At 45.6% G+C, this 20,898-nt stretch overlaps 1 protein-coding gene across 3 annotated transcripts; it reads right to left on the reverse strand.

Annotated features, from left to right (window-relative positions):
- Positions 1-207: 207 nt before the first annotated feature.
- On the reverse strand, positions 208-19,008 carry hpxa (hemopexin a). Of its 3 annotated transcripts, XM_042320013.1 has the most exons (10): positions 18,825-19,006; positions 16,439-16,561; positions 9,504-9,661; positions 7,654-7,807; positions 6,661-6,873; positions 5,824-5,919; positions 2,355-2,485; positions 1,012-1,159; positions 513-778; positions 208-456 (listed from the first exon to the last, which is right to left on the reverse strand). In XM_042320013.1, exons 1-9 carry the CDS (start codon positions 18,907-18,909, stop codon positions 549-551), a joined length of 1,338 nt encoding a protein of 445 aa, XP_042175947.1. In that variant the 5' UTR covers positions 18,910-19,006; the 3' UTR covers positions 208-456; positions 513-548. The 3 variants fall into 3 exon arrangements, with proteins under 3 accessions (XP_042175947.1, XP_042175948.1, XP_042175946.1); XM_042320014.1 differs by having other exon boundaries at positions 208-778; positions 16,439-16,558; positions 18,825-19,008; XM_042320012.1 differs by having other exon boundaries at positions 208-778.
- Between the last annotated feature and the right edge of the window lie 1,890 nt (positions 19,009-20,898).

Raw genomic sequence — 20,898 nt, forward strand, 5'->3', positions numbered from 1 at the left:
CAATAACTGACCTTGGGCAAAATTTACACAGACTCCCCATGTCAATAGACCCCCCCCCAAAAAAAAATCTGACAGAAAAAGTGATGGATCATTTGACACCTATATAATTCTACTAATATCTTGAATCTTTACGACAATCTTTCATATGAATCCATCTCAACGAGCGTATTTGAAAATAGAGATAAACAGAAATAGAAACCAGTCAAATTAGTTTTGTTGGGTGTTTATTATCGAACAACACCATAGAACATTAATCAGAAAGATTCTACGCCCTCGATAACTTTCCATGCCAACCTTTTGGGACGGGACCATAACAAAATGATACCGGCTCATAGGGGGAAAACTGCAGCACAATAAGAGGGACAATAGACAATGGTAATGTGTGTTGGAGGTAAGAGAGAGTTGTTGTTGTTGCTGCTGCTGCTACTGCTGTTGTTGTTGTTGTTGTTGTTGTTGGTGTTGTGGTTGTTGTTGCTGCTGCTTCTGCTGCTACTGTTTTTGTTGTTGTTGTTTTGTACATAACTTGATTCTCTCTACTTTCTCAGCCTCTAGTGGTCACAGCCAAACAGCTCCAGGGCTGTCTTGTGCTCCTCGGGAATAGCCTTGGCCATCAGCATGACCTTGACGCTCTGAAAGTGGAAGTAGTGGTTTCCCTTAAACAATTTCACGCCCTCTGGGCCGCACATCGCAGCGTCCACCTTGTTGAAGAGTTTGAAGGAGCCTTCTTTAACTGGAACAGGTGGGGAGGCCTTCAGGTCAACATCGTAGACTGTCTGACCTGGGATGGGGGGGAGGGAGAAGCTCAATCAATGCATCCATCTCTCATTTATGCCCATCTCTGAGTGACACACGTCACGGGGAGTACCTGTCAGCGGGACTATGTCCCCATCTATTGGCCTTCATTGGTATTGCACCGTGAGTATGTCCATGTTGATTTGTTGCGTTTGAACATGGCTGAAGTGATTTGCCCATGTAGTTGATAATGTAGGTGACTATCGGTCACACGGTTACCTTTAATGACGTGAGCGATGTGGTGGTCCTGACACACGAAGGCAGCGTCGATAGGGCCCTCCACTCCCAGCACCTCCTTCAAGGCTTTGGGGTACCCGTCCAGGTGGGTGTGGGGCTCCCCAACTTTGTAAACGTACACCTTGTCATCCTGCACATAATGAGAGAAGTGTTGGTTTATAATTTGATTGATCTATTGATTTTATTTGACAGCTTAAAGGAAATGATGTATTGACCGAATTGTATTTTCTCTTGACTAGTTTTAAAATGTGTACATATATATATATTATATTATATTATATATATATATATATATTTTTAAAATGTATGGTGCAATACATTACATAGATACAGACATGAACACGGTTTTATAGTTAACCATCAAACCCACAACTAATGTACTGGGGCTTGATTGAACCGGAGTTACCTCTCATTCAGAAAATCTGTTATTTAACTGGGGCTTGATTGAACCGGAGTTACCTCTCATTCAGGAAATCTGTTATTTAACTGGGGCTTGATTGAACCGGAGTTACCTCTCATTCAGAAAATCTGTTATTTAACTGGGGCTTGATTGAACCGGAGTTACCTCTCATTCAGAAAATCTGTTATTTAACTGGGGCTTGATTGAACCGGAGTTACCTCTCATTCAGGAAATCTGTTATTTAACTGGGGCTTGATTGAACCGGAGTTACCTCTCATTCAGGAAATCTGTTATTTAACTGGGGCTTGATTGAACCGGAGTTACCTCTCATTCAGGAAATCTGTTATTTAAATGGGGCTTGATTGAACCGGAGTTACCTCTCATTCAGAAAATCTGTTATTTAACTGGGGATTGATTGAACCGGAGTTACCTCTCATTCAGGAAATCTGTTATTTAACTGGCGCTTGATTGAACCGGAGTTACCTCTCATTCAGGAAATCTGTTATATACCTGGGTCTTGATTGAACCGGAGTTACCTCTCATTCAGGAAATCTGTTATTTAACTGGGGCTTGATTGAACCGGAGTTACCTCTCATTCAGGAAATCTGTTATATACCTGGGTCTTGATTGAACCGGAGTTACCTCTCATTCAGGAAATCTGTTATTTAACTGGGTCTTGATTGAACCAGTTACCTCTCATTCATAAAACCTGGCGATGCTGAATGTCAAAATGTATGCCAATAAATCACTGGGGTTAGAGCGGGAGCTCATCCAGGGTCTTGTTACCCGTCCAGCTCCCTTCTCCTGACCTCTTTCTGACCTCTTCCTGATCTCTTCTTGATCTCTTTATGTCTGCCTTCTTCTGTCCAATGTGTGTGTGTGTGCGTGTGTGCGTGCGTGTCTGCAGCAAACGACAGTAGCTTACCTTGACCATGTAGAGGTGGTTTTCATAGGAGAAGGTGGCATCCACCTCGCTGTGCAGCTCCTTGAAGTCGCTCTCGATGGTGTCGGCTGCCCACGTGTCGTTGCCAGCATCTTGCTCCAGGAAGTGGTGGCCTAAAGGTCAAGGGTCGGGAGGAGAGGTTAGTAGGAGAGAAATAAGAGGAACATATTATTAATTAAAAAAATATTTAAAAACACAACAGCAAAACGCTCGATGTAATGAGATAATGTCAACCGGAATTAGACTTAGACAATCAATTCCTTCAGGATGTCGTATCGATCCCTTCAGGATGTCGTATCGATCCCTTCAGGATGTCGTATCGATCCCTTCAGGATGTCGCATCGATCCCTTCAGGATGCCGTATCGATCCCTTCAGGATGTCGTAGCGATCCCTTCAGGATGTCGTATCGATCCCTTCAGGATGTCTTATCGATCCCTTCAGGATGTCGTATCGATCCCTTCAGGATGTCGTAGCGATCCCTTCAGGATGTCGTATCGATCCCTTCAGGATGTCGCATCGATCCCTTCAGGATGCCGTTTCGATCCCTTCAGGATGTCGTATCGATCCCTTCAGGATGTCGTATCGATCCCTTCAGGATGTCGTAGCGATCCCTTCAGGATGTCGTAGCGATCCCTTCAGGATGTCGTATCGATCCCTTCAGGATGTCGCATCGATCCCTTCAGGATGCCGTATCGATCCCTTCAGGATGTCGTATCGATCCCTTCAGGATGTCGTATCGATCCCTTCAGGATGTCGTAGCGATCCCTTCAGGATGTCGTAGCGATCCCTTCAGGATGCCGTATCGATCCCTTCAGGATGTCGTATCGATCCCTTCAGGATGTCGTATCGATCCCTTCAGGATGTCATAGCGATCCCTTCAGGATGTCGTATCGATCCCTTCAGGATGTCGTATCGATCCCTTCAGGATGTCGTATCGATCCCTTCAGCATGTCGTAGCGATCCCTTCAGGATGTCGTATCGATCCCTTCAGGATGTCGTATCGATCCCTTCAGGATGTCGTATCGATCCCTTCAGGATGTCGTATCGATCCCTTCAGGATGTCGTATCGATCCCTTCAGGATGTCGTATCGATCCCTTCAGGATGTCGTAGCGATCCCTTCAGGATGTCGTATCGATCCCTTCAGGATGTCGTATCGATCCCTTCAGGATGTCGTATCGATCCCTTCAGGATGTCGTATCGATCCCTTCAGGATGTCGTAGCGATCCCTTCAGGATGTCGTATCGATCCCTTCAGGATGTCGTATCGATCCCTTCAGGATGTCGTATCGATCCCTTCAGGATGTCGTAGCGATCCCTTCAGGATGTCGTATCGATCCCTTCAGGATGACGTATCGATCCCTTCAGGATGTCGTATCGATCCCTTCAGGATGTCGTATCGATCCCTTCAGGATAACGTATCGATCCCTTCAGGATGTCGTATCGATCCCTTCAGGATGTCGTATCGATCCCTTCAGGATGTCGTAGCGATCCCTTCAGGATGTCGTATCGATCCCTTCAGGATGTCGTATCGATCCCTTCAGGATGTCGTATCGATCCCTTCAGGATGTCGTATCGATCCCTTCAGGATGTCGTAGCGATCCCTTCAGGATGTCGTATCGATCCCTTCAGGATGTCGTATCGATCCCTTCAGGATGTCGTAGCGATCCCTTCAGGATGTCGTATCGATCCCTTCAGGATGTCGTATCGATCCCTTCAGGATGTCGTATCGATCCCTTCAGGATGTCGTATCGATCCCTTCAGGATGTCGTATCGATCCTTCAGGATGTCGTAGCGATCCCTTCAGGATGTCGTATCGATCCCTTCAGGATGACGTATCGATCCCTTCAGGATGTCGTATCGATCCCTTCAGGATGTCGTATCGATCCCTTCAGGATAACGTATCGATCCCTTCAGGATGTCGTATCGATCCCTTCAGGATGTCGTATCGATCCCTTCAGGATGTCGTAGCGATCCCTTCAGGATGTCGTATCGATCCCTTCAGGATGTCGTATCGATCCCTTCAGGATGTCGTATCGATCCCTTCAGGATGTCGTATCGATCCCTTCAGGATGTCGTATCGATCCCTTCAGGATGTCGTATCGATCCCTTCAGGATGTCGTATCGATCCCTTCAGGATGTCGTATCGATCCCTTCAGGATGTCGTATCGATCCCTTCAGGATGTCGTATCGATCCCTTCAGGATGTCGTAGCGATCCCTTCAGGATGTCGTATCGATCCCTTCAGGATGTCGTAGCGATCCCTTCAGGATGTCGTATCGATCCCTTCAGGATGTCGTATCGATCCCTTCAGGATGTCGTATCGATCCCTTCAGGATGTCGTAGCGATCCTCAGGATGTCGTAGCGATCCCTTCAGGATGTCGTATCGATCCCTTCAGGATGTCGTAGCGATCCCTTCAGGATGTCGTATCGATCCCTTCAGGATGTCGTATCGATCCCTTCAGGATGTCGTATCGATCCCTTCAGGATGTCGTAGCGATCCCTTCAGGATGTCGTATCGATCCCTTCAGGATGACGTATCGATCCCTTCAGGATGTCGTTCGATCCCTTCAGGATGTCGTATCGATCCCTTCAGGATGTCGTATCGATCCCTTCAGGATGTCGTAGCGATCCCTTCAGGATGTCGTACGATCCCTTCAGGATGTCAGTCCCTTCAGGATGTCGTATCGATCCCTTCAGGATGTCGTAGTCGATCCCTTTAGGATGTCACGATCCCTTCAGGATGTCGTTGCGATCCCTTCAGGATGTCAGTATCGATCCCTTCAGGATGTCGTGTCGATCCCTTCAGGATGTCGTATCGATCCCTTCAGGATGTCGTATCGATCCCTTCAGGATGTCGTAGCGATCCCTTCAGGAAGTCGTAGCGATCCCTTCAGGATGTCGTGGTGATCCCTTCAGGATGTCGTCCCTTCAGGATGTCGTATCGATCCCTTCAGGATGTCGTCCCTTCAGGATGTCGACCCTTCAGGATGTCGTAGCGATCCCTTCAGGATGTCGTATCGATCCCTTCAGGATGTCGTAGCGATCCCTTCAGGATGTCATAGCGATCCCTTCAGGATGTCGTATCGATCCCTTCAGGATGTCGTATCGATCCCTTCAGGATGTCGTATCGATCCCTTCAGGATGTCGTAGCGATCCCTTCAGGATGTCGTATCGATCCCTTCAGGATGTCGTATCAATCCCTTAGTTGCTAGTTGCTTCAATCCCATTTTGTATAGAAATCTGTTTGATTGGACCATTTTATCAGTAAAAGTGTGATGATTGGTTTATAGTGCGGTGATGTCACTGTAATATGTTGTAATAATGCAGTAATTTGACTTTAATATGTTGTAATAATGCAGTAATTTGACTGTTTTATGTGGTAATATTGCAGTAATTTGACTGTTTTATGTGGTGAAGACATCCCGCTACAGTAAGTAACAGTGGTCTGACCTCTGAAGGCGTAGATGTTTCCGGCGTCGTCAGAGGTGATGGCGTCCAGGTGCACACGGCTGCAACGCTCTCTCTCAATGTGGTCTGTGGTGTCTCCTGCAGCAGAGACACAACACTGGAGCGTGAGCTGTTTGTGTTAGATATTATTCCCTCAGGTTTGGTGTGATGAGGAGACTACAATCTCTCTCTCTCTCTCTCGTTATCGCTCACACTCTCCCCCTCTCGCACTCGCTCTCCCCCTCTCTCTCTCTCTCTTCCCCCCTCTCTCTCCCTCTCTCTCCCTCTCTCTCTCCACCCCCCTCTCTCTCTCTCCCTCTCTCTCAACCTCTCTCTCCCGCCTCTCTCTCTCCCTCTCTCTTCCTCTCTGTCGCTCTCTCTCCCACCTTCTCTCTCTCTCGCTCTCTCTGCCCCCTCTCTTTCACCCCTTCTCTCTCTCTTAATCTCTCTCTCTCCCTCTCTCTCGCTCTCTCTCCCTCTCCACCTCTCTCTCCCTCTCTCTTCCCCCTTCTCTCTCTCCCTCTCGCCCTCTTTCTCTCTCTCTCTCGCTCCTTCCCCCTCTCTCTCTCTCTCTCTCTCTTAATCTCTCTCTCTCCCTCTCTCTCCCTCTCTCTCACTCTCTCTCCCTCTCCACCTCTCTCTCCCTCTCTCTTCCCCCTTCTCTCTCTCCCTCTCGCCCTCTTTCTCTCTCTCCCTCTCTCCCCTCTCTCTCCCCTCTCTCTCTCTCTCTCTCGCCCTTTCTCTCTCTCTCTCTCTCGTTCTTTCCCCCCTCTCTCTCTCTCTCTCTCTTAATCTCTCTCTCTCAAACACAAAATCTTGCTGTTGTCTTTTGTCTCTCACCGAACTTGGAGCACTTCATGAAGTAATCGCGGGCCTCCTTGGGGTACCTCCCGTGCACCTCCCCTGTCTTAGGGTCGAACTTGGAGAACTGGTGTCCATGGAAACAGTAGTAATGCTCCATGAAGCGGAATGCACTGGTGCAGTTGGGCATTCCCTCAAACTTTTTCTCCTCAACCTTCTTCGTCTTCACATTGTAGTGGTAGATTTCATCACCTGGGAATAAATGATATGGACAATTTTACCAAGAGCAGCTGCTGAGCCAGATAAACTGTAGCCAGTGTTACAGACTGCCGTGCGACCAACAGAGCAAGTCGAGACATCGCCAGCGCTCCAGCCTGCTTCACCTCTATCTACAGACTGCCAGCCAGACCTGCAGCCATCGTTGCCCAAGCCAGCACCTCAAACGACACTCCAGCTAGTGTCGCTCTTGGACCAGCCATCACCGGACTCAACTCCGATGCTGGTCTTGTACTTGCAGATCTGCTCAGGCGTGGACTTGACACCACCAGATTCAGTGCCAGATCCTGGATCCACAAGCCTGGACCAGATCTGGGCCTACTGGAAAAGACCAGTAGGAGACCAGTAGTGTCCAGAACACATGTTTATTGCCACACTCATGACAGGCACACGCAGCAAACAGGACGTGAACTAGGTAGAAGTGAACGTGATAGTGTATAGAGGTAGTGTATTGGAACAGAAGAAACAGATAATATACTGTATATTACCACAGAGTATCAGCAGTGTTGGCTATACACTAGTACTAGCAATGTGATATATACAAAGCAGCAATGGTATAGCAATGGGCTAGCAGGCAGTAGTGATAGATATAGTAGCATACAGTAACACATAGGGATCACCCTGTACTCTAAACCGACATCTCTATCGGCAACCACCACAGGGTGGCGATCTTTTTTCAGGGCCTTTATAATACCTTGTAATTTTCCATATTTTTTTTTTTTTAGAGTTTCACACAATATCGAGATATCGACTCACCCTTGAAGAAGATGACGGTGTCTTCCTCACAGTCGGGAGCTGGACACACCACAGCAGCGTCCAGGTGGTCAGGGATACCAGGGAACACCTCAGAGATGTCCTTGGGGAAGCCCGTCTCCAGTTGGTGTTTGTAGAAGCTGAAGACTTTGGTGTCCTGCACCAGAGCAACACAGGACAGAGGTCAGAGGTCAGCGGTCAGCCACCTCAGTTAGTGAGCTAATAAATAATAAGTGGGTTTAGGCCCTGGCTTCTTTAGTGAAAAATATGAATAATATGAAATATGTATCTAGTCAGAGCAACTCATCCTCTACTCATCCGCTACTCAAAGAAACATACCCTCTACTCAGAGCAACTCATCCTCTACTCATCCTCTACTCAGATAATCTAATCCTCTACTCAGAGCAACTCATCCTCTACTCATCTGCTACTCAGAGAAACATATCCTCTACTCAGACAAACTCATCCTCTACTCAGAGAAACTCATCCTCTACTCAGAGAAACTCATCCTCTACTCAGAACAACTCACCCTCTACTCATCCTCTACTCAGAACAACTCACCCTCTACTCATCCTCTACTCAGAGCAACTCATCCTGTACTCATCCTCTACTCATCCCTTACTCATCCTCTACTCAGAGAAACTCATCCTCTACTCAGAGAAACTCATCCTGTACTCATCCTCTACTCAGATAAACATATCCTCTACTCAGAGCAACTCATCCTCTAGCCATCCTCTACTCAGACTAACGCATCCTCTTCTCAGAGAAACATATCATCTACTCAGAGAAACTCATCCTCTACTCATCCTCTACTCAGAGAAAGTCGTCCTCTACTCAGAGCGACAATGTAACTTTTATGAGTCCTTGTTGGAGGGGAATTTGAAATGTTCATTATAACTTTCATGAACATGTATGAGTTCTTTAGAACAACATTAGAACATGTATGAGTTCTTTAGAACAACATTAGAACATGTATGTGTTCTTTAGAACAACATTAGAACATGTATGAGTTCTTTAGAACAACATTAGAACATGTATGAGTTCTTTAGAACAACATTAGAACATGTATGAGTTCTTCAGAACAACATTAGAACATGTATGAGTTCTTTAGAACAACATTAGAACATGTATGAGTTATTGTAGGAGGGATGCAGTATATATGGACTGTACCAGGTGTTGTTAAGGTATGCAGTATATATGGACTGTACCAGGTGTTGTTAAGGTATGCAGTATATATGGACTGTACCAGGTGTTGTTAAGGTATGCAGTATATATGGACTGTACCAAGTGTTGTTAAGGTATGCAGTATATATGGACTGTACCAAGTGTTGTTAAGGTATGCAGTATATATGGACTGTACCAAGTGTTGTTAAGGTATGCAGTATATATGGACTGTACCAAGTGTTGTTAAGGTATGCAGTATATATGGACTGTACCAAGTGTTTCTAAGGTATGCAGTATATATGGACTGTACCAAGTGTTTCTAAGGGATGCAGTATATATGGACTGGAACAAGTGTTTCTAAGGGATGCAGTATATATGGACTGTACCAAGTGTTTCTAAGGGATGCAGTATATATGGACTGTACCAGGTGTTTTTAAGGGATGGACTGTACCAGGTGTTGTTAAGGTATGGACTGTACCAGGTGTTGTTAAGGTATGGACTGTACCAGGTGTTGTTAAGGTATGGACTGTACCAGGTGTTGTTAAGGTATGGACTGTACCAGGTGTTGTTAAGGTATGGACTGTACCAAGTGTTTCTAAGGTATGCAGTATATATGGACTGTACCAAGTGTTTCTAAGGTATGCAGTATATATGGACTGTACCAAGTGTTTCTAAGGTATGGACTGTACCAGCATGAAGAAGATGTGGTCATGCTCAGTGGGTTTGTCTGGAAAGTGCATGAGGAAGGCAGCGTCCACGTGCCCCAGATGGTGGTGGTCATCCAGCTCAGCGAATGATTGGTTGGAGAGCTCGGCTTTACCATGGAAACCCTTGAACACATGGCCACCTGGCAGAGAACACATTTGGTCAGCCACCATGGCAACAGAGAAAAGGACATTCCACAGAGCCAACCCTAGTTTCCTCAACTTGCTTACAAAACTGATTCAGTATGCATTAATAGCTAGACAATGTGGATTGGACACCCCTTGGAGTCTGGTTCCTCTGTAGGTTTCTTCCTATGTTCCTGCCTTCTAGGGGAGTTTATCCTAGCCGCTATGATTCTGCATTACTTTCTCTCTGGGGTTTTTAGGCTGGTTATCTGTAAAGCACTTTGTGACAACTGAAAAAGGGCTTTATAAACTTCCGGCGCCGACAGAGATGGCCGCCTCGCTTCGCGTTCTTAGGAAACTATGCAGTTTTTTGTTTTTTTACGTGTTATTTCTTACATTAGTACCCCAGGTCATCTTAGGTTTCATTACATACAGTCGAGAAGAACTACTGAATATAAGATCAGCGTCAACTCACCATCAGTACGACCAAGAATATGTTTTTCGCGACGCGGATCCTGTGTTCTGCCTTACAAACAGGACAACGGAGTGGATTCCATGCAGCGACCCAAAAAAACGACTCCGAAAAAGAGAGGGAAACGAGGCGGTCTTCTGGTCAGACTCCGGAGACGGGCACACCGTGCACCACTCCCTAGCATTCTTCTTGCCAATGTCCAGTCTCTTGACAACAAGGTTGATGAAATCCGAGCAAGGGTAGCATTCCAGAGGGACATCAGAGACTGTAACGTTCTTTGCTTCACGGAAACATGGCTCACTGGAGAGACGCTATCCGATGCGGTGCAGCCAGCGGGTTTCTCCACGCATCGCGCCGACAGAAACAAACATCTTTCTGGTAAGAAGAGGGGCGGGGGCGTATGCCTTATGACTAACGTGACATGGTGTGATGAAAGAAACATACAGGAACTCAAATCCTTCTGTTCACCTGATTTAGAATTCCTCACAATCAAATGTAGACCGCATTATCTACCAAGAGAATTCTCTTCGATTATAATCACAGCCGTATATATCCCCCCAAGCAGACACATCGATGGCTCTGAAAGAACTTTATTTAACTCTCTGCAAACTGGAAACGATTTATCCGGAGGCTGCATTCATTGTAGCTGGGGATTTTAACAAGGCTAATCTGAAAACAAGACTCCCTAAATTTTATCAGCATATCGATTGCGCAACCAGGGGTGGAAAGACCTTGGATCATTGTTACTCTAACTTCCGCGACGCATATAAGGCCCTGCCCTGCCCCCTTTCGGAAAAGCTGACCACGACTCCATTTTGTTGATCCCTGCCTACAGACAGAAACTAAAACAAGAGGCTCCCACGCTGACGTCTGTCCAACGCTGGTCCGACCAAGCTGACTCCACACTCCAAGACTGCTTCCATCACGTGGACTGGGACATGTTTCGTATTGCGTCAGATAACAATATTGACGAATATGCTGATTCGGTGTGCGAGTTCATTAGAACGTGCGTTGAAGATGTCGTTCCCATAGCAACGATTAAAACATTCCCTAACCAGAAACCGTGGATTGATGGCAGCATTCGTGTGAAACTGAAAGCGCGAACCACTGCTTTTAATCAGGGCAAGGTGTCTGGTAACATGACCGAATACAAACAGTGCAGCTATTCCCTCCGCAAGGCTATCAAACAAGCTAAGCGTCAGTACAGAGACAAAGTAGAATCTCAATTCAACGGCTCAGACACAAGAGGCATGTGGCAGGGTCTACAGTCAATCACGGACTACAGGAAGAAATCCAGCCCAGTCACGGACCAGGATGTCTTGCTCCCAGGCAGACTAAATAACTTTTTGCCCGCTTTGAGGACAATACAGTGCCACTGACACGGCCTGCAATGAAAACATGCGGTCTCTCCTTCACTGCAGCCGAGGTGAGTAAGACATTTAAACGTGTTAACCCTCGCAAGGCTGCAGGCCCAGACAGCATCCCCAGCCGCGCCCTCAGAGCATGCGCAGACCAGCTGGCCGGTGTGTTTACGGACATATTCAATCAATCCCTATACCAGTCTGCTGTTCCCACATGCTTCAAGAGGGCCACCATTGTTCCTGTTCCCAAGAAAGCTAAGGTAACTGAGCTAAACGACTACCGCCCCGTAGCACTCACATCCGTCATCATGAAGTGCTTTGAGAGACTAGTCAAGGACCATATCACCTCCACCCTACCTGACACCCTAGACCCACTCCAATTTGCTTACCGCCCAAATAGGTCCACAGACGATGCAATCTCAACCACACTGCACACTGCCCTAACCCATCTGGACAAGAGGAATACCTATGTGAGAATGCTGTTCATCGACTACAGCTCGGCATTCAACACCATAGTACCCTCCAAGCTCGTCATCAAGCTCGAGACCCTGGGTCTCGACCCCGCCCTGTGCAACTGGGTACTGGACTTCCTGACGGGCCACCCCCCAGGTGGTGAGGGTAGGCAACAACATCTCCTCCCCGCTGATCCTCAACACTGGGGCCCCACAAGGGTGCGTTCTGAGCCCTCTCCTGTACTCCCTGTTCACCCACGACTGCGTGGCCACGCACGCCTCCAACTCAATCATCAAGTTTGCGGACAACACAACAGTGGTAGGCTTGATTACCAACAACGACGAGACGGCCTACAGGGAGGAGGTGAGGACCCTCGGAGTGTGGTGTCAGGAAAATAACCTCACACTCAACGTCAACAAAACTAAGGAGATGATTGTGGACTTCAGGAAACAGCAGAGGGAACACCCCCCTATCCACATCGATGGAACAGTAGTGGAGAGGGTAGCAAGTTTTAAGTTCCTCGGCATACACATCACAGACAAACTGAATTGGTCCACTCACACAGCATCGTGAAGAAGGCGCAGCAGCGCCTCTTCAACCTCAGGAGGCTGAAGAAATTCGGCTTGTCACCAAAAGCACTCATAAACTTCTACAGATGCACAATCGAGAGCATCCTGGCGGGCTGTATCACCGCCTGGTACGGCAACTGCTCCGCCCTCAACCATAAGGCTCTCCAGAGGGTAGTGAGGTCTGCACAACGCATCACCGGGAGCAAACTACCTGCCCTCCAGGACACCTACACCACCCGATGTTACAGGAAGGCCATAAAGATCATCAAGGACATCAACCACCCGAGCCACTGCCTGTTCACCCCGCTATCATCCAGAAGGCGAGGTCAGTACAGGTGCATCAAAGCTGGGACCGAGAGACTGAAAAACAGCTTCTATCTCAAGGCCATCAGACTGTTAAACAGCCACCACTAACATTGAGTGGCTGCTGCCAACACACTGACAATGACACTGACTCAACTCCAGCCACTTTAATAATGGGAATTGATGGGAAATGATGTAAATATATAAACAATGCTACCTTATATAATGTTACTTACCCTACATTATTCATCTCATATGCATACATATATACTGTACTCTATATCATCGACTGCATCCTTATGTAATACATGTATCACTAGCCACTTTAACTATGCCACTTTGTTTACATACTCATCTCATATGTATATACTGTACTCAATATCAGCTACTGTATCTTGCCTATGCTGCTCTGTGCCATCACTCATTCATATATCCTTATGTACATATTCTTTATCCCCTTACACTGTGTATAAGACAGTAGTTTTGGAATTGTTAGTTAGATTACTTGTTCGTTATTACTGCATTGTCGGAACTAGAAGCACAAGCATTTCGCTACACTCGCATTAACATCTGCTAACCATGTGTATGTGACAAATACAATTTGATTTGATTGGATTTGATAAAATAGATTTTCAGCAGAGCACCTGTCCGATGACAGAAAGCACATGACTTGTGACCTGAGTATGTGAGCAGAGTTGAGCGGTTGGAAATTCTGCTCATCAATCATGGAGAGGTTGCTTGAATCCAGGTCTCCATGTCCAACAACAACAACAACACACTGCTCCAAATTCATCCATTCATTAATAATCACTATTTAACCAACACACGTCTATTTTTGTGACTACCTGCTCTAAACCAATTTGTTTTTTTAAAGTATTGAAACAAACCATATGGATTTTAATGAAAAGTATTATGAATTAACAGGAAAAGGTGATTGTAAGAAGCCAAAATAATTTCAAATAGGTGACATGTCATATTGAACAGCATATAAACACTCTCAATAGGCCAGGAGCCAGACAGGGAGTCCAAGAAGGAATTAATTATTTTAGGCTATGTTATTTAAATTATTTCAAGGCTATAGCCTACAAAGAAATACATTGTGAAGCATTTGCGAGTGTCGACACAATAGACTGGTAGGTGTGACACAATAGACTGGTAGGTGTTCCACAATAGACTGGTAGGGACACAATAGACTGGTAGGGACACAATAGACTGGTAGGTGTGACACAATAGACTGGTAGCTGTTCCACAATAGACTGGTAGGTGTGCCACAATAGACTGGTAGGTGTTCCACAATAGACTGGTAGGGACACAATAGACTGGTAGGGACACAATAGACTGGTAGGTGTGACACAATAGACTGGTAGCTGTTCCACAATAGACTGGTAGGTGTTCCACAATAGACTGGTAGGGACACAATAGACTGGTAGGGACACAATAGACTGGTAGGGACACAATAGACTGGTAGGGACACAATAGACTGGTAGGTGTGACACAATAGACTGGTAGGTGTGACACAATAGACTGGTAGGTGTTCCACAATAGACTGGTAGGTGTGACACAATAGACTGGTAGGTGTTCCACAATAGACTGGTAGGGACACAACAGACTGGTAGGGACACAATAGACTGGTAGGGACACAATAGGCTGGTAGGGACACAATAGACTGGTAGGGACACAATAGACTGGTAGGTGTGACACAATAGACTGGTAGGTGTTCCACAATAGACTGGTAGGGACACAATAGACTGGTAGGTGTTCCACAATAGACTGGTAGGGACACAATAGACTGGTAGGTGTTCCACAATAGACTGGTAGGGACACAATAGACTGGTAGGGACACAATAGACTGGTAGGGACACAATAGACTGGTAGGGACACAATAGACTGGTAGGGACAAAAAGCTCTCAGCATTTAAACAACATTTTGTTGTATTAAATCATTATAGTCTATAAATTGTGCATATAGGCTCTGACTTACTTAGAATGAAATACAAATTAAATGAAAAATGACTTATTAGTGCCTTTTGAATTCATTTTTATAAACAGGAGTCTGGCCAGTCTGGGGTTTCAGGCTCATGTGATGTTACCTGGAGAGCAGGCGGCCAGTGGGGAATCTCCTCTCCACACTTACAGAGCCACTGGGGATGATAAACATCATGTTGGCCAGTCTTGCCAGGCTAGGCAGAGATACAAAGGTTGTTTTTTTTATGTTTCTATAGGTAGTCTTAAACGTTTTTAGCCAAAATAATCCAATCAAAACGGAAAGCTCCATGAACGTGGGAATTTTGTGTCAAAATCACGTACGGCCTTTTGTATAGATACTAGATCACAAAAGAACGAAACGATTAAAAGATCAGATTTTTTGTTTTATAAATACTTTGCTACAATGACACACTTACCTACTCACCTCATTCTTTTATTTTAGCATATGCACGTACGTATAGTATGTACATCACTATACTTTTGATATAAGTGTGATTTCAGCTTCGTCAATGATTCTTTAAGTGTGGACCTTTCATGTAGCCAGCGTGTAACAACTGTCATATCCCGCGCGTAAAACAATGACGTCAGGTCGGTAACCTAACAGTTTAGCACCGTACCAGCAGGTGGCAGTCAAACCTTACACATAACAGTTAACATCTAGATCACCACACTCCCTCGTCTTTGTAAGGCTTCGAACACACCGACCGTGTCATTGCGCAAAATAGGACGCAGCATCACCTGGATATGTGTGCAAAAAAATAGTTCAACGTTCACCTCCTGCTACCATTTCTGTCAAGCCGTCACACACATACGTTTCATAAATCCAATGTGTTTTATTTAATTTTACATTTATTTAACTAGGCAAGTCAGTTAAGAACAAGTTCTTATTTTCAATGATGTCCTAGGAACAGTAGATTAACTGCCTTGTTCAGGGACAGAATGACAGATTTGTACCTTGTCAGCTCGGGGGTTTGAACTTGCAACCTTCCGGGTTACTAGTCCAATGCTCTAACCACTAGGCTACCCTGCCGCCACGTATGCACCACACCCACCGAACACGCTGCAACTGCCTCTGCAATGCAATGCTGCAAGGTTTCATTGGAAATTAACGTAATTCTGGTGTACCAAAATGCTAAAAAATACACTGTCGGTGTGATCGAAGTGTAATTCACCTTGATTTAGCACCTGTGTGTTTGTATGAGTTTCTTTATGAAAATATTGAGAGAATTCGTATGACAGTAGCTAAAGCAAGGGAGCTATGAGCAGCATACAAGTAGACTACAGATGCATGCTGGGACGGGGATGCCCTGAGCTCCTGAAGTTAGTGGAGCGAAACCAGAGGGTCCGAGAAGGCAGAGGTTTGTGAATCTCGCTCAAAGCTCAGCTTCTCCAACTCCGCTCACATACTCTGTTGCTCAATGCTCAGCTTCTCCAGCTCCCCTCACATACTCTGTTGCTCAATGCTCAGCTTCTCCAGCTCCCCTCACATACTCTGTTGCTCAATGCTTAGCTTCTCCAGCTCCCCTCACATACTCTGTTGCTCAATGCTCAGCTTCTCCAACTCCGCTCACACACTCTGCTCGTGACCAACGGCTAAATGAGTGACAGTTGGTTCTAGCAGGACGAGGAGTCATCTCTGTCCATGACTCACCCTTGAAGAAGTAAGGGATTCCTTCCTCAGTCACAGCAACAGCATCCATCTCAATCCCCTGGCAGCGGTCGAGCAAAACACCCGTGTGATCTCCATGGTCGTGTCCCTCATGTCCCACGTCTTCTGAGAAAGCCATAGGATTAAATCAAATATTACTGTTTCATCCCACACACAGTCACCGGAGTAGATTTAGGGTGATTTTATTAAGACAAACCCAAATGGAAGTTTTTTCCAATAAGTAAATTAGCTAGGAAAAATACAATTTTGTTTGAGGTATGTGCTAGTTCTCAAAGTGCCTTTGGCAATTAATCTGCCTGGTCACTAGGCAGGGGGGAACAGGGGGGCGATGGAGGGTGAGGGGAGGGGCACTTGGCAAACACCCTTTGAGTAGACCGAAACGGTGAAACATTTGTTCCCTTTTTGCATCCCTTCCTCTACAATCTCTGCTGTTACTAAATGTAGTTACTAAAGTTCAATCAGAAAGGCTGGTCTGAATGGATTGTCATTTCATTCGTCTAGTAACTCTTTAAATCACATCACTTCCGGTCTCACTCATTGAGCATAGCAGGTGTTTATATGGTCGTGTTTATAACGATATCTCGTCACAATAACAGGTGTTTATATAGTAGTGTTTATAATGATACCGCATCAGCATAGTTAGCAAACCAGGCCAAAGGCCCCACAGAGAAACCAATACTCCCTAAGAATGGAATGGTCTACCGTGTCAAAAGCTTTGGACAAGTCAATAAATATATGAACACAACATAGCTTAGAAGGTGACATAATTTAGGGCCTTTAATTAAGGTTGCAGTGACACGTCCATAACCTGACGGGAAACCAGATTACATACCAGACAGAAGACTGGTAGCGTCAAGAAAGCCAGTCAGTTGATTATTGACAAGTTTTTCCAACACTTTTGATAAACAGGGCAAAATAGAAATAGGCCTATAACAGTTAGGATCAGCTTGATCTCCCCCTTTAAATACAAGGAGGAACCGTGGCTGCCTTCCAAGCAATGGGAACCTCCCCAGAGAGGAGAAACAGATAGGCAATGGCGATGATAGGGGCAGCAATCTTAAAGAAGAAAGGGTCTAAACCATCTGACCCAGATGTTGTTGTTTTTTTTTTTTCATCAACAGTAGTACAATCAAGGCACGGCCTAGGATAGAGAGAGCTCTGCCAGGTGCTAAGTTATGACATCTGAACGTGCATCAGATGGCAACAACATCATATTGTTCAGCAATTTCATCATGAGTAGTGTCAAACTAAAAGTCAACTGGTTTAAGTTGTCTTCTGGGGACTATGGGCACTGGTTAGGTACCTGTCTAAGGACACTTAGTAATCTAAGGACACTGGTTAGATCTCTGTCCAAGGACACTTAGTAATCTAAGGACACTGGTTAGATCTCTGTCTAAGGACACTTAGTAATCTAAGGACACTGGTTAGATCTCTGTCTAAGGACACTTAGTAATCTAAGGACACTGGTTAGGTCTCTGTCTAAGGACACTTAGTAATCTAAGGACACTGGTTAGATCTCTGTCTAAGGACACTTAGTAATCTAAGGACACTGGTTAGATCTCTGTCTAAGGACACTTAGTAATCTAAGGACACTGGTTAGATCTCTGTCTAAGGACACTTAGTAATCTAAGGACACTGGTTAGATCTCTGTCTAAGGACACTTAGTAATCTAAGGACACTGGTTAGATCTCTGTCTAAGGACACTTAGTAATCTAAGGACACTGGTTAGGTCTCTGTCTAAGGACACTTAGTAATCTAAGGACACTGGTTAGGTCTCTGTCTAAGGACACTTAGTAATCTAAGGACACTGGTTAGGTCTCTGTCTAAGGACACTTAGTAATCTAAGGACACTGGTTAGATCTCTGTCTAAGGACACTTAGTAATCTAAGGACACTGGTTAGATCTCTGTCTAAGGACACTTAGTAATCTAAGGACACTGGTTAGGTCTCTGTCTAAGGACACTTAGTAATCTAAGGACACTGGTTAGATCTCTGTCCAAGGACACTTAGTAATCTAAGGACACTGGTTAGATCTCTGTCTAAGGACACTTAGTAATCTAAGAACACTGGTTAGGTCTCTGTCTAAGGACACTTAGTAATCTAAGGACACTGGTTAGGTCCCTGTCTAAGGACACTTAGTAATCTAAGGACACTGGTTTTACAACATCATGTGACATGCCTGGTACTTTCTTTAAAGCTTTTTTTTCAGTTTTCTTTTCATGTCACATGGTCCAGCACCATCCTCAGACAATCACTTTCATTTTTGGTGTAATTCTAATTTCTGGATAAGGTTTAAAATACAGAATGAAATCTTATGTCACATGATAGTGAAAAACACAGGGCCCTTCATACCCTCTCCTGACACTCACCTCCCCCTTGATGTCCAGCATGGTGGTGGGCATGGCTGAGAGCCAGCACCAGGCACAGACACAGTGTCTGGGAGAGCAGATTCATGGTGTCCTTCAGGTCCAAGAGTAAGTTCTGGGTAAAGGTGCCTGGTCTGCGGCTGGACGGGTCTTTTATCTCTGAGCCAGGGCTGTGGGCTGTCTGTCTGTCTGTCACCTTGGACACAAAAACTGGATGAGTCAGGTGGGTAGTGCAAAGGAGGTGGGGTGTGTGTGTGGTGTGTGTGTGTGTGTGTGTGTGTGTGTGTGTGTGTGTGTGTGTGTGTGTGTGTGTGTGTGTGTGTGTGTGTGTGTGTGAGTGTGTGTACGTGTGTGTGCGTATACGTGTGTGTGTGTGTGTACGTGTGTGTGTGTGTGTGTGTGTGTGTGTGTGTGTGTGTGTGTGTGTGTGTGTGTGTGTGTGTGTGTGTGTGTGTGTGTGTGTGTGTGTGTGTGTGTGTGTGTGTGTGTGTGTGTGTGTGTGTGTGTACGTGTGTTTGTGTGTGTGTGTGCGTGTGTGTGTGTACGTGCAGTCCAGAGCACAGCCGGGGACAGACCTGGCGTCACATGCCGTCCCACAAAGACGCCCACACGTTCGCAAACAGAGAGAGATTCTGTGTGTGTGTGTGTCTGCCATTGGTCAAGGTGAATCCATACCTTCAATCAGATACTAGAATCAATAGAGGTAGATGTCCAGCCTTATGTCCAGTGTTATGTAAGTCATTGTAAGTCAGATGCTGTATCCCATATACAAACATTGTGTTTTTGATCAGGGATGACTCCAGAGCATGCTTGGGGTCAGGATTACAATCAGGACTTTTCTACCGTCCGCAAGGTAAATATGTAGAGACTAAAATAAATACAATCGCTGACCATTGTACCTCAGAACCCTTTATATAAATGTTATTGATAGGGTTAATGTTCTACAGGCCTACTGGGATAACGTGTATTTGAGGCTTGTATTTGTCAAGGGAGATCATTTCTTTTCTGTCCGTAGACATTTTAAACATTATGAACTAGAATTAGCATTAAAGACATATGGTTTTGTAGTTAATTTACAGTTGTAGTTAATTTAATTTACAGTTGCTTACCACATCTAATCAAATTATGTAGATATGTATAAATAACCAAAGAAAATAGCCAGATAGGATCAAACATGTGTGATTGGGGAAAAACATCAATATCAATGACTCACAAGACAAAATGAATAAACTCTAAAGACAGAAGTTTTATGTTGCCGTTTTGGATCTGGTATCTATGTTTGCAGCACTCCTACACATTGTCAAATAGAATACCCGGGTTCTGGATAGAGTCACTGGGTTCTGGACAGAGTCACCGGGTTCTGGACAGAGTCACTGGGTTCTGGATAGAGTACCTGAGTTCTGGACAGAGTCACTGAGCTCTGGATAGAGTACCTGAGTTCTGGACAGAGTCATTGAGTTCTGGACAGAAAAACTGGGTTCTGGACAGAGTCACCAGGTTCTGGACAGAGTCACTGAGTTCTGGACAGAAACACTGGGTTCTGGACAGAGTCACTGAGTTCCAGACAGGGTCACTGGGTTCTGGACAGAGTCACTGGGTTCTGGACAGAGTCACAGGGTTCTGGACAGAGTCACTGGGTTCTGGATAGAGTCACCTGAGTTCTGGACAGAGTCACTGAGCTCTGGACAGAGTCACTGGGTTCTGGACAGAGTCCTGAGTTCTGGACAGAGTCGCTGAGCTCTGGATAGAGTACTGAGTTCTGGACAGAGTCACTGAGCTCTGGACAGAGTACCTGAGTTCTGGACAGAGTCACTGGTTCTGGCCAGAGTCACTGGGTTCTGGATAGAGTCACTGGGTTCTGGATAGAGTCACCGGGTTCTGGACAGAGTCACTGGGTTCTGGACAGAGTCACTGGGTTCTGGATAGAGTCACTGGGTTCTGGACAGAGTCACTGGGTTCTGGACAGAGTCACTGAGTTCTGGACAGAGTCACTGGGTTCTGGACAGAGTCACTGGGTTCTGGACAGAAACACTGGGTTCTGGATAGAGTCACTGGGTTCTGGACAGAGTCAGTGGGT

The sequence above is a fragment of the Oncorhynchus tshawytscha genome, linkage group LG03, assembly GCF_018296145.1.
Source record: "Oncorhynchus tshawytscha isolate Ot180627B linkage group LG03, Otsh_v2.0, whole genome shotgun sequence".
NCBI lineage: Eukaryota > Metazoa > Chordata > Actinopteri > Salmoniformes > Salmonidae > Oncorhynchus > Oncorhynchus tshawytscha.